The sequence below is a fragment of the Perca fluviatilis genome, chromosome 6, assembly GCF_010015445.1.
Source record: "Perca fluviatilis chromosome 6, GENO_Pfluv_1.0, whole genome shotgun sequence".
Classification (NCBI taxonomy): Eukaryota; Metazoa; Chordata; class Actinopteri; order Perciformes; family Percidae; genus Perca; species Perca fluviatilis.
Window position 1 is genome coordinate 37,606,488 of NC_053117.1, and position 13,212 is coordinate 37,619,699.

Here is a 13,212-nt window from a genome sequence, read left to right on the forward strand (position 1 = left end):
AGGGGCTCCTTCTCCAACGACAACATCAGGAGGCGTCGGTGTCGTATCCAATTTGGCAGAGGAGAATGTTGGTGGGCTTTTCAACCACTTACGGATATCCATGACGAACTGAAGCGAGTAAGCCGGCGAAAACTCATCCAGCTTTCAAAAATGTGCGGTAACTGTTGAGCGGCTACACTGACGTAGGCCACGTCAAGTCGTAGCCTAACTTTCTTTTTAGTAAGGCCGTGATAGGCTGTTGCAGTGTAGATTCCCATCAATCAAACAAAAATCACACCACTGTTTATTTATATTTTTAATGTTTTAATGATAAAGAATGCAACATTAATGCAACACAAAATTAGCAACTATGATAATATAAAATTAAAGTAATTTTTTTAAGAGGTCTGTGGCTCAAGTGGGGGGGCACAAGCATTTTGGGGGGCGGGCCCGGCCCCCTATGGCCCGCCCATAGCGACGGGTGTGAGCTAGACTATCTGTCCAATCTGAGTTTTCTGTTGCACGACTAAAACAACTTTTGGATGTACAAAACAAGTTCCTTCCCGAGGCTATTTTGCAGCGGCTCTGTCCGGCCCAAGACGATTTTGATTGGTTTAAAGAAATGCCAATAAACCAGAGCACGTTTTCATCCCATCCCGGAATGCTGTTTGGACTAGCCAGACCCTCCTCCGCAGCGCTGCGCTGGAGGAAGGTCTGGCAACTTCGCCTGATCCCAACTCTAATCCGTATTATTTCTCAGCCCTTGTTGTCTGCCGTGCACAAATCAAAGAGCACGGACATTTGGTTGAAGAAAAAAACACGATCAGAACTACCAGTAATACAACCCTCTGCCCTAAAAACCTCCCTTCCGTGACTTATCATATTATTCTAATTAACACATCTTCCACGAGTTTTGCCTCCCCAGCACTCTTTCTTATCAGTTAACCGAGCACATTTGGCTGTTATCAGACTCTTTCTCAACACATGCACAAGTGTATGTGCTAATTGATCCCGCCAGGCTGCTAAGATTTACTCTTTCAGGCTAAAACTCGACGGAACACATTGTCCCAGCCAACAACAAAAAAAAAACTCTAGCTTGTTAATCAAATATAGTTCAAAAAGATGAGGGCTCATAGTCCCACGGCTTCAAGAATTGTTGTGGAAAAACTATCCATGTGCAGGATGTACTCAAACCAGATGTACTTATCTTTGTTTCTACAGCGATATTTATACTAGAAAGAACAACTTTATTGTGAGACGGACATGTTTCGGCTTTGATCAGTGTCATCCTTGTTCTGTCTCACAATAAAATTGTTCTTTGTAGTAAACTATAAGTGTTGCTGGCATACTCCGACTATTTCTCTTTTTTGAAGTAGGGGAAGTTGTGCCAGAAATCCCTACTGTACTGTTTTCTGCAGCGGTCACATAAAACTCCTCATTGCATAGAGGTCAACGTGTTAATTAGTTGTTTTAATAAACGTTAAATGAATCATTTATTAACTCCTGCACCAGGGACAGGCATCAATGCACCATGGGGAGTTCTGCAGGTTTTCATTAAAGTTAAACACTGACCGATTTATCCCAAATGTGAGAAACTCAGTGCTGTTTTGTGGAAAGAAAACCTGCAGTGTCCCAGCCCTCTTAAGCACATGAATGCTATCTATCCATAAATGTTTTAGGCAAATGAAGAAAAAACTAGAAGGAACAATATAAAGGTACAACATCACATTATATAAATGTTAATTGTATGGCTTAAAATCTTCTTTCTTTCCAACACACCCACTAAATTCCTGCACTGTATGAACTGTATCAAAGGTCAGTAGTCTGGCTCAACGGATATATACATTGCTGGCATAAAGTCTGACACGCGCCGGATGTTTCTTCCCATCTCCCTATCTCCGCAATCAAGGCTTCATTCATGTATAATTGGAAAAACGAGTTCTCGACTGGTAACATTTACCTGAATGACCCCCTCAAGTTTGAAGAACTTGGAAAGTTTTTGCTACACGACTTTCCGAGTTCACTTCATTTTAACGCAGTAATATGGCGGGCTAAAGTAAATGTTGGGTTAAAGGTGCAGTAGGTAAGACTAACTAAGGAAGTAAAACTAATTTTCTGTCATATTTTCTGAAACTGACCCTACGTTTGAGCAGAACTACATGAAACCGATCATTTCAAAAAAAATCTGGCTCCTCTGGCACCACCTACTAGCCTGGTCCTACCAGACTCTTGTACATTTCATTTGTCCAGAGAGTCTGGCCACTCTCCATTGACAAGTGTAAACTTCCTTGAAGGCGGGTACTCTGTTGAAGTTTAAAACTATTGGATCTGCCCAGAGCCACTCTGGATCTGCCATAATCAATCGCTAACGTTTGGCTGTGACTTATGTCATGTGCATGTGCAACAAGAGGGGAGACCGATAACTATCGGCTTTTATTTAGCATTAGCATAACTAGCGGAAGTACGTAGGAGGGCGGAGCCAGGCTAACCACCTACAGCCTTTAGTGCTATTTGCAAAAATCCACAGCTCCCCGTTCAGATGCACCAATCAGGGCCAGGGGGGGTGTCTAACTGCGTGTCAATCACTGCTCACACGCTCATTTATTCTCCCGTGTGGGGGGAGGGGCTTAGGAGACCGTTTTGGGCTTTAGCAGAAAAAGGGGAGGGACTGCGAAGTTGTCGATGTAAAAAAAATGTTGGGCTAATTCCTGGATCTTCGCAATCCTACCTACAGCACCTTTTGATATAATAATATATATTATATATAATATATATATATATATATATATATATGCTTTATTGTCATTCATTCATATTACGCCTGTACAGCAGCATAATGAAATACAGTAGGGGGATTGTGCTGTATGTGCTTCACATATGGATGTTTCTTATTATAATCAGCATGTTTAGTGGGAGCTTAGTCTCCATGGTTACTCTGCATTTATGTGCATTTGAGTGACATTAAAACGGTGAAATTAATTTGGAAGAAGAAAGAAATCGGCTTCAATAAAATCCATTTGTGCAAATGTTGCTTGAACAAATGTCTCAAGGGAGTAAATGTAATTTCCTAAATGAGAAATAATAATTAGAATGTCTGAATGGCATCAAACCCTGAATAATGTCCTGTAGTTGTTAGGATTAAAAAAAAGTCCCCTTTTTTCCCCCTGAGGAACTATCCATGGGTAAAACATATTTGCTCTTCATGCAAATGTTGGAGAAACATTTGCTCCGTCAGACTCAGAAATGTCATTTATGTTATTGTTGTTGTGTCTTTATTTGAACTCTTCAGGGTCAACCAACCAGAGTAGCCAAAACAGGCATGGTTCACGCCGCAGGAAACGGGCGGCCACCTCCAGACCTGAGCGCGTTTGGCCTGAAGGGGTTATTCCCTATGTCATCAGTGGAAACTTTAGTGGTAAGTGACAACGATTTACTCATCCTCTTTAAAGTGGCTGTATGTAACTTTCATTTTGTGTTGAATTCAGCGGCCCCTTTGGACAAAAGCGGTAGTGTTTTTACCACACTTATTGTCGTAAAGGTCTAGGAGTTAGTGTCTTAGGGTTTGAATCCTAAGATCCTCCCCTCAAGCTATACTTCTAAATCTACCGGCCACCTAAATACTGTGCAAACTTCTTTGACGATTTTAATGAACTGTTGTCTATAATCTGTATTAACTTTGACCGTGTAATTATTGCTGGTGATTTTAACATTCATGTTGACAACCCCCAGGACCGAGGGACCAAAGAACTGTGTTGTGTTTTTGAGAGCTATGGACTGATTCAGCATGTGACACAGCCCACGCACAATAAGGGGCACACACTGGACTTGATTATCTCCAAGGGTCTAAACATTTCCAAGGTTGTGGTGACTGACGTTGCTCTCTCTGACCATTCCTGTGTTTTCTTTAACGGCACTATCTCGGTGCCCAAAAGTGTTCAAACAAAGTTAATCAGAAAACGGTATATCACTGAAAACACCAGTGAATCATTCATTCAGCTTTTCTCCTCCATACCCACCCTCTCAGGGGCCTCAGTCACTGAGCTTGTAGATAATTTCAACTGTAAAATTACGAATGTTATTGATGCTATTGCTCCCACTAAGGTCAAAGCTGTTTCTGGTAAGAAAAGATCTCCATGGAGAAATTTTATAGTGGTGAGAACAGAAAAAAGAGAGTGTCGAAAAGTTGAACGCAGTTGGCGAAAATCTAATCTCCAGGTCCACTATAACATCTATAAAGAGAGACTTCGGATTTATAATTTGGAACTAAGGAATGCAAGGCGGTCCTTTTTCTCTGACATTATCGCCAGAAACAATAATAATTCACGTGCTTTGTTTGCTACTATCGATAGATTAACAAACCCTCCAGTACCAGTAGAATCTGAACTATTGTCTACCAAGGCTTGCAATAACTTTGCCTCCTTCTTCACAGACAAAATTCAGAAAATTAGACAAACAGTCAGTGCTTCCATATCAAGTATAGGATATGTGTTGTCACAGTGTTCACACAAAACAAAATCAAATATGACACAATTTCATACGATCAACCATAACAACCTGGAAGACCTTATACAACACCTGAAAACCTCCTCCTGTTGCCTTGATATTCTACCAACTGGTGTTTTCAAAAATGTTTCGAATTGTTTGACTTCTGATCTTCTACAGATTGTAAACACATCTCTGCTCTCAGGTATCTTTCCACAGGCCCTAAAAACTGCAGTCATCAAGCCACTCCTAAAAAATAACAATCTAGACACGTCACTAATGAGCAACTATAGGCCGATATCAAACCTTCCATTTTTAAGCAAAATCATAGAAAAAGCGTTTTTTCAACAACTCAACCTTTTCTTATCACTACAGCACTGAGACGGCTCTCGTTAAAGTCTTTAATGACATCCACTTAAACACAGATAGTGGCAAAATTTCAGTCTTAGTATTACTTGATCTCAGTGCTGCATTTGATACAGTCGACCACGACATATTACTTGACCGATTGGAAAACTGGGTTGGTCTTTCTGGCTCAGTACTAAAGTGGTTTGAATCCTATTTAAAGAATAGGGACTACTTTGTGTCTATAGGGAATTATACATCTGAGCATACAAATATGACGTGCGGAGTTCCCCAAGGCTCAGTTCTGGGGCGTCTTCTGTTCAACATCTACATGCTTCCACTGGCTCAGATTATGGAAAACAACAAAATAAGTTACCATAGTTATGCGGATGACACACAAATTTACATAACCTTATCACCAGGGAATTATAGCCCAATACTACAACTGAATATGTGCATTGAACAAATTAACGACTGGATGTGCCATAACTTTCTTAAATTAAATGAAGAAAAAACTGAGGTGGTTGTTTTTGGAGCAAAAGAGGAACGATTAAAGGTCAGCTCTCATCTTCAAACGACAATGTTAAAAACAACAGACAAAGCCAGAAATCTTGGCGTAGTCATTGACTCAGACCTGAATTTTAAAAGCCACATTAAGACAATTACAAAATCAGCATATTCTCAACTTAAAAATATATCAACGGTTAAAGGACTTATGTCTCAGCAGGATTTGGAAAAACTTGTCCATGCTTTTATCTTCAGTAAACTTGACTACTGTAACGGTGTCTTTACAGGTCTCCCTAAAAAAATCAATCAGACAGCTGCAGCTGATTCAGAACACTGCTGCCCGAGTCCTCACTAAAACCAAGAAAGTGGATCACATCACTCCAGTACTGAAGTCTTTACACTGGCTTCCAGTGCCTCAAAGAATTGATTTCAAAATAATTTTGCTGGTTTATAAATCACTAAATGGTTTAGGGCCAAAATACATTTCTGATCTGCTACTACACTATGACCCACCCAGACCTCTCAGGTCGTCTGGGACAGGTCTACTTGTTGTCCCCAGAGTCAGAACTAAACAGGGGGAAGCAGCGTTCAGTTTTTATGCTCCACATATCTGGAACAAACTCCCAGAAAACTGCAGGTACGCTGCAACTCTCACTTCTTTTAAATCCAGGCTGAAGACCTATCTTTTTAATGTTGCCTTTCTTTAAATAACCTATTTTTAACTGCTCTTTCTTTAAAATTCTTATACTGCACTGAACATTTTATTCTTGTCTTTTAATGATTTTAAATTGTTTTAAATTGTTTTTAATTGTTTTCTAACTGTTTTTTAATGTTTCATGTAAAGCACTTTGAATTGCCTTGTTGCTGAATACAAATAAAGCTGCCTTGCCTTGCCTTACGGAGGTCATATAGTCGCGATGAATGTTTTGCTCAGGCAGATAATCATTCATTTACAATAAGAGAATATGTTACAGATGCATTGTTGCATTTCAAGTGTTGCATACAGTAACTTAGCCTACTTTGGATCTATCGTAAGCTAAACCGGGTATCACTGTCACTGTGTCACAGCATTAAGTGTTTGTTGTAGCAACCAACGTAATAATAACTTAGATTCATATAGCGCATTTCATGAAACCCAAGGACGCTTTACACAGGTAACTTTACAGGGGGACAAGGGAAAAGAAAATAGCAGGCCAACGCAAACACGGACTAAAAGGAATAAAACGTCCATGCTAAATGGAAGTGGGACGTCATTTAATGTCGGCTACTGACGTACAACCACATCGCGCAAGTTATTTTATGAATTAAATAGACATATTAGTAATACGTATATAATAAGTATACCTGAGGGCCAATTCAGGGGCCTTTTTTAATCATTTACAATCCCGTAATTGTCTCCATCTGTTGAAAGCCCGACCGAGTGTAATAGTGCGTTCCATTTGTACTCGGAACTCAGATTTTCCAAGGTCGAAGTCGGAAACTCCCCCCGACCTCGGATTTCTGAGCTCGGAACTCGGACAACCTCACAGTAGCCGGAGTTCAAAATCCAACATTGCGGCCCCGTGCATCAACAGTAGTGAAAGCTGTAGTAACATACAGTTATAAGCACTTCTGTCTTATTTGTGTCCCCCTAAATGTCGTAAACACACAGTCCTGTCCAACTTCTATCTGTGGACATGTTGCTACGCTGTTTGTAAGCACAAAAAAAGTGGCGTAATGCGTTGTTATAAACTGGTATTGCTAACAATGGCTAACCTGGCTAGAGCTAATGAAAATGACTTGTAAATGGATCGCATTCACCGGTCAACGTCCGCGTTCCGAAGTCGATTCCCAGTGTAAACTAACTATACTTTTTTTTTTTTGTGGTCCTGCCCCAGTTCCAGCCATAACTACAACAGATAACTTCTAAAATAAAATAAAAACACAATTAGGCCTATATAAAGAAATCTCCTGCTACCTTTTACCTGCATACTCACATAGGCTTTTCCAGTGTTCAGCCGAAATCTGACCCGTCAGAACGTGTGCTCTGTAGCGCTGTCTACCTGCCATAAATCATTTTGTGACTTTGCGGGAAAAATCGGACCCGGGCAGAGTCATTATATAGAAATAGCGTTCTTTTCACTGTTAGTCTCGTTTGCTATTACAGGTCATTTAATATCATTACACAGTTTCACAAGTTATGTACATGGTGTAATGTGATGTGTCTGCAGAAAATCAAGTATTGAGGCTAGAGCTGTAACAATTCCAAATCTTACCATACAATTAATTGTCTCAGCAATTTATGTATTACTTTTATAAATAACAAATAGCAAAGTTTTGAATGAATCCCAGGATACATCTTGTGGTTATATCTCTGTTATGTGACCCAGATAATGTAATAACACAAGTAAAGCACGCCTCTTTATTATCATATAACTTTGTATTCTTTTCTTAAATGAACATAAAACTGATAATTACCATCAGTCATACAGTCAGAAAGTTCATATAATTGTTCAAAAAGCAAAACAAGCAGTGCAGCTTTTACATGATAAATACAAGATTATGAAAAACGTAACGGTTTACATTATAATGTTGCATGACGTCATTTCCAGTAACTCTCTATCTAACTCTGTTTCCAGCTGTTTCCATTCTTCTCCCCCTTTTCTATAAAATGCGTGTGACTGTGTTTCTGTCAGCTCCACTGATCTCATCCTCTCTGTCGTCCTATTCAGGCAGCCAGCGGGCGATATTCCGCCAAGCCATGCGCCACTGGGAGAAGCACACCTGCGTGACTTTCATTGAGAGGACGCAGGAGGAGAGCTATATTGTCTTCACCTACCGACCATGTGGGTGAGTGGCTCGTGTTTCTAGCTCCCACGTGACGGAACTGAATGCTCAGCCTGTGCTCTGCTGAGCCGTCGGTATCTTTCGCCTAATTATTTAGCGCCTAAGTACTTTTCCTTGCTTTCCTGCTCAAGCAGCCTTTTCACCATTGTTCATCCTCTCTGATCACAGTCTCTGTGTGAGTTGTTATTTCAGCCCCCTACCAGTCCTAAAAGAGACGGTTGTTCAGTGGCCAGGAACGCTTTCCTGTGCCTCGTCTTCACACTGCCATCAGTCGCTGAGCACTTGTGTCAAACATGGTGTACAGAATTGCTTTCAAGAGAGAGATTTCCTCCATAACCCTGAGTATGTGTACATGCACACTAATATTCCACTATTATTCCAAATATGACAATATTCCGAATTTGACACAGGTCATGGAAGCAGCATATTCCGTTTGGATATTCAGAATAAGGCCTTTTTTATCCGGATATAGCATTTTCCGATTAAAGCTTTAGTGCGTAACCTTTTTATATCAATGAACGTCCATTACATTCAAGCCATTGCCAAATGAGTTGCTACAAAGCTAATTAAGACTCTCAGCTCCACACAACTCTCTCTGGATTTCTCAATATGACTACGTTCAGAAGATTGTGGCGTCCGGTGACTTTCCCGCGCAGAAACTCGAGTGAAGATAATGACCTCTTCTGAAGAGTCCATCATGTTTTTTGAATCCTCCGTGTCCTCCTTGGCTACTAGCAACTGCGTGGGAGATGGGTGGTGTGGTGCGTGATCACTGAAGGCTTGTACCATGTGGATGCAGCGACAGTGTTGTAGTCATTACTTTGAATTCCTCATGGGGGAGACAGAAACTACGCACTATAGCTTTAATGCCGACCTTACACCAAAGGACTTTTCAAGCGATTCCACTGTTGCGGACGCATTTTCCAAAATCAGAATGAAATCACGAGAGTCTTGCTAGAGTTGGGAAGCGCTCCCGTCGTCTCAATCGCTTGGTGTAAGGTGGTCATAAAACTCAGTATAAGCTGTCGTAAGTCAGTCTTTCCCGTCTTGGCGTCCCGACAAAATCAAACACGTTTGATGTTATCGTAAGTTTCAAGTCTTGGTAGTGAAGTTGAATCAAAATCTTGCAAACTGTGACCCTGCAAGATCCCCAGTCTTTGCAAAATATTCTAGTCTGTGACTAAAAACTCAGTGACATTATGACAGATTGTCTTTAGATGTGAGATGGAGTCTTTTCAAAAGCTTTTCAGAGTCTTCTAGTGTATGGTAGGCATAACAAATGTGGGATATGCCAATACTTTTCGGGTTTTAGAAGCATTCTTTGTACATGTTTACAGCACATTCAGCATACTGCAGTTCGTGACAGTTTACAGCCTCTTGCCCGTTTACAGGTCAGCTCTGTGCATTGCTATGGTTGTTGTACACAAACTAAGCAGCCAACCGTTTGCAGGGCTACGGTAGAGATGCGTGGCCAAAAGAAAAGAAGGAGAAACACAGCTACTTTTAAACATTATAAAAGACTTTGATAGCAACAGGTTTTTGAACATACACAAACATCACAACGCTGACCCAGCTTAGTGGGAATATTATTTTTTGGAATAAGGGCAACACTGGAATATTATGTGCATGTAAACGTACTGTAGTCACTGAAGTTCGGCTCAGTGTTTCTTGTGAATCAGATACTCAAGGGGAAGTGCTGGTTGTGGCTCTTGTTGTTGCTTAGCGACTATTAACAACCTGTTTGGCCGTGCAGGGCTCTTTTATTAAATGATTAAATATTTTTTAAATTAAAGCACTTGCTGCTGTTGGGAACACAGACCAGTGGAACCTATTAATTTGAGATTTTTGAGGGAAAAGAGGCCTGCTGGGAGACGTTAGAGAGGTTCCCAGCAGACACACAAACCTAAAAATGTTCCCATGTTTAAACCTCACACAGACTTAAACCATTATGTCATTACACACAATGTACCTCTCCCACTGATATGTTTCGTTCAACACAAACAGCTTAACAGAAAGCGGATGCAGCTCATGAAGCTGAGCTATTTTTCCAGCCAACTGTTGATAGCCATTTTTATTTTGGTAGCTGGCCTCTGGCGCAACAGTGTAGCAGCCCTTGGTAATCTAAAAGAATGGCAGAGAGTCTCTAACTGGTGCAGATTTTCTTTTAATCACTGAAGTCATAGAACCGTGAAAACTGAAGCAAACACAAAGAAACATCTGTATTTACAATCAAATCTATACATTTAACCCCTAGTCAAATCAAACACACCTTGCTCCTCTTCCCTGTGCTGCTAGCTTGATTGACTCCCTTTTTATGAACGAAAAAAAAGAGGTAGACATCCAATTCAGTATTAACTTACATGTGTAGTCTCTCATTGCCAGACATTCCTCCACAGCGCTGCGGAGGAGGGTCTAGCTAGTCCACACAGAAAAACGTGCTCTGGTTTATTGACATTTCTTTAAACCAATCACAAGCGTCTTGGGCAGCGCTAAGCGCCGGACGGAGCCACGGTGCCTCTGCAAAATAGCCTCAGGAAGGAACTTGTTTTGGTGGAACGTGTAAACGTTCAAAAGATGTTTTAGTCGTGCAAGAGAAAACTCTTGATTGGACAGATAGTCTAGCTAGCTGTCTGGATTTACCCTGCAGAGATCTGAGGAGCAGTTAACCATAGTCCTCAGAAATCCACCAGAGTTAAGAACAGCAGCAAGGGAAAGCTGAAGGTGTGGGACATCCGGCCGGAAAAAAAGGACATCCGGTGGAATCTCCGGCGGCAATGGAGCAATCCCGGAACGTCGTGCACATAGACTAACTTAAACGTAACCGGCTCTGGAGATGAGAGAAAGAAAAAAGAAAACGGATGCAGCTCATGAAGTTGAGCTTTTTTTTTTTTTGTCCTTCAGCCAACCGTTGATACCCTTTTTTAGTTTGGTAACTGGCCTCTGGAGCAACAGGGATGACATTATCCACCGCGGTTAGCAGTGGGAACGCTCAGCTCTGCTGCATATTCAGCAGGCCCCCATCTGCCCTGTGCAAAGTTCAAGGCGTATCTCAGGAGAGCCTGGCCTGGCTCACAGTAATTAGAGAGCGGCTGTCTGGCCCGCAGGGCCGTGATGTGTACCCAGACTCCCACACTGAACCTTTCATGTCACGCTGAGACGGAGCGCTGCAGCCAGCCAGCTCCCACCGTCCCTCTCAGCACTTGCTTTGGCAGACGCATGAATGAATGTCGCTGCTGTGTGTGTGGATGACGGGTCGCCTCGTACAGCTCTCCTGTAAAACGGACCAGAGGTTGTTGAGATAATGTTGCTCTTATTACGAGCTCCGTTATATATGCACAGAGCATGTTAATATAGGAGCGAGGAAAGAACCAGAGACACATTCCTTCTTCTCTCCTGGGGAACATGATTTCTTTTTTGGCCTCTCTGTAGTTTCCACTTGCTTGTTAGTGATTTTTTTAATTTGCAAAAGCATAGAGTTTGTTCATAAAGTTTTGGTTTTTTTTGCATTTAGTGTCAAACATTTCCACAGCATATAGCTTATTGTGTGTGCCCACTTTACTGACATCTGACAATCTGACAATTGTCCATTTCAAAAGTACACACATACCAACACAAGCAAGTATAATAAAATTAAAGAGAACTATGACTAGTTAGGGAGTAGTCTTTTCCCTACAACATCATAATAATAACCTAATGATCTGTGAAAACAAAAGCAGTCCTATGGGGCATTACATAGTGAATCAATTTTTTTCCTTCCCAGTGTGCATAAAATTGATCCAATTTATGATTGACAAATGCTGTTATCTTTTCCATATTGTAAATGTTTATTGTGACGTTTGTCCATCCATCGGAGCGAAGCGAGGAAATCATGTGAGGAGATAGGAAATGAGTGTTTTTAGAGGGACGAGACGTCCTTCTTCTGGGCAGAGTTAGCAACCGGTTTCAGCTGCACTCCTTCCGGGAAGACTGCTTTTGTGTATCCTCGTTCATAGCTCCTCAGAGATCCCTCCTCCATCCTCCATCCTAGCTCCTCTGGGCAGGAATAAGAACTTTGAGACGGAGACAGAGCAGCAAGGAGATATCAAATAAGAGACTTAAGAAGCAGCCATGCTAGTGGTTTGCATGTTGTGAGTCTATATCGACGACACTTAATTTCCGGGATTGCTCATGTGCCGCCGGATATGTTGGCATTCTAACCTCCGGTGGATTTCTGAGGACTATGGTTAACTGCTCCTCAGATCTCTGCAGGGTAAATCCAGACAGCTAGCTAGACTATCTGTCCAATCTGAGTTTTCTCTTTCACGACTAAAACAACTTTTGAACAAGCACGTGTTGCACCAAAACAAGTTTCTTCCCGAGGCAATTTTGCATTCGTCATTGTGTCCGGCACGTATTGCCACCCAAGACGATTGCGATTGGTTTAAAGAAACGCCAATAAACCAGAGCACGTTTTTCTCTCAACCCGGAATGCTGTGTGGACTAGCTAGACCCTCCCCTGCAGCGCTTTGGAGGTAGGTCTGGCGATGCGAGACTTGCATGTTGTGTTACCACAGTTCCTCCAACATATAGGAGGATTCCCATCATAGTGGGGTTTCTGAGAGGGTGTATTAACATATCTAATCAGGGTACATTTCCAATAATATCTTCCCATGAATGTCCATGTTAATCCATCCTTCTTCCTAGCGTTTTTTTTCTAATGTATGTAGTTGAGTGTGTTTTAGGATTCATATTTTGGCTTTGTTAACACTGCCTCTCTGTGTGTCTGGCTGCTGATTCACAGGTGTTGCTCCTATGTGGGTCGTCGTGGAGGGGGCCCTCAGGCCATATCCATCGGGAAAAACTGCGACAAGTTTGGCATTGTGGTGCACGAGTTGGGTCACGTGATTGGATTCTGGCACGAACACACGCGGCCCGACCGAGACGAACACGTCAGCATTATCAGGGACAACATTCAACCAGGTAGGAGTCCAGGTCTTAGCGATCCCTCAGCAATAATGTTGGAAAAGATGCAGTAAAAGAGACAAAATAATAAAAGTAACAAACATTTGTACACACAGAAAGTCTGGGCTAAGA

General features: G+C 41.6%; 1 protein-coding gene across 1 annotated transcript in view; it reads left to right on the forward strand.

Annotated features, from left to right (window-relative positions):
• The window catches only part of bmp1a (bone morphogenetic protein 1a), a 66,056-nt gene that overhangs the window by 20,638 nt on the left and 32,206 nt on the right, over positions 1-13,212 (forward strand). The window contains exons 3-5 of the mRNA XM_039804255.1: positions 3,269-3,394; positions 8,025-8,142; positions 12,920-13,098. Coding sequence (XP_039660189.1) covers positions 3,269-3,394; positions 8,025-8,142; positions 12,920-13,098 — 423 coding nt within the window. The remainder of the gene's footprint in view (positions 1-3,268; positions 3,395-8,024; positions 8,143-12,919; positions 13,099-13,212) is intronic.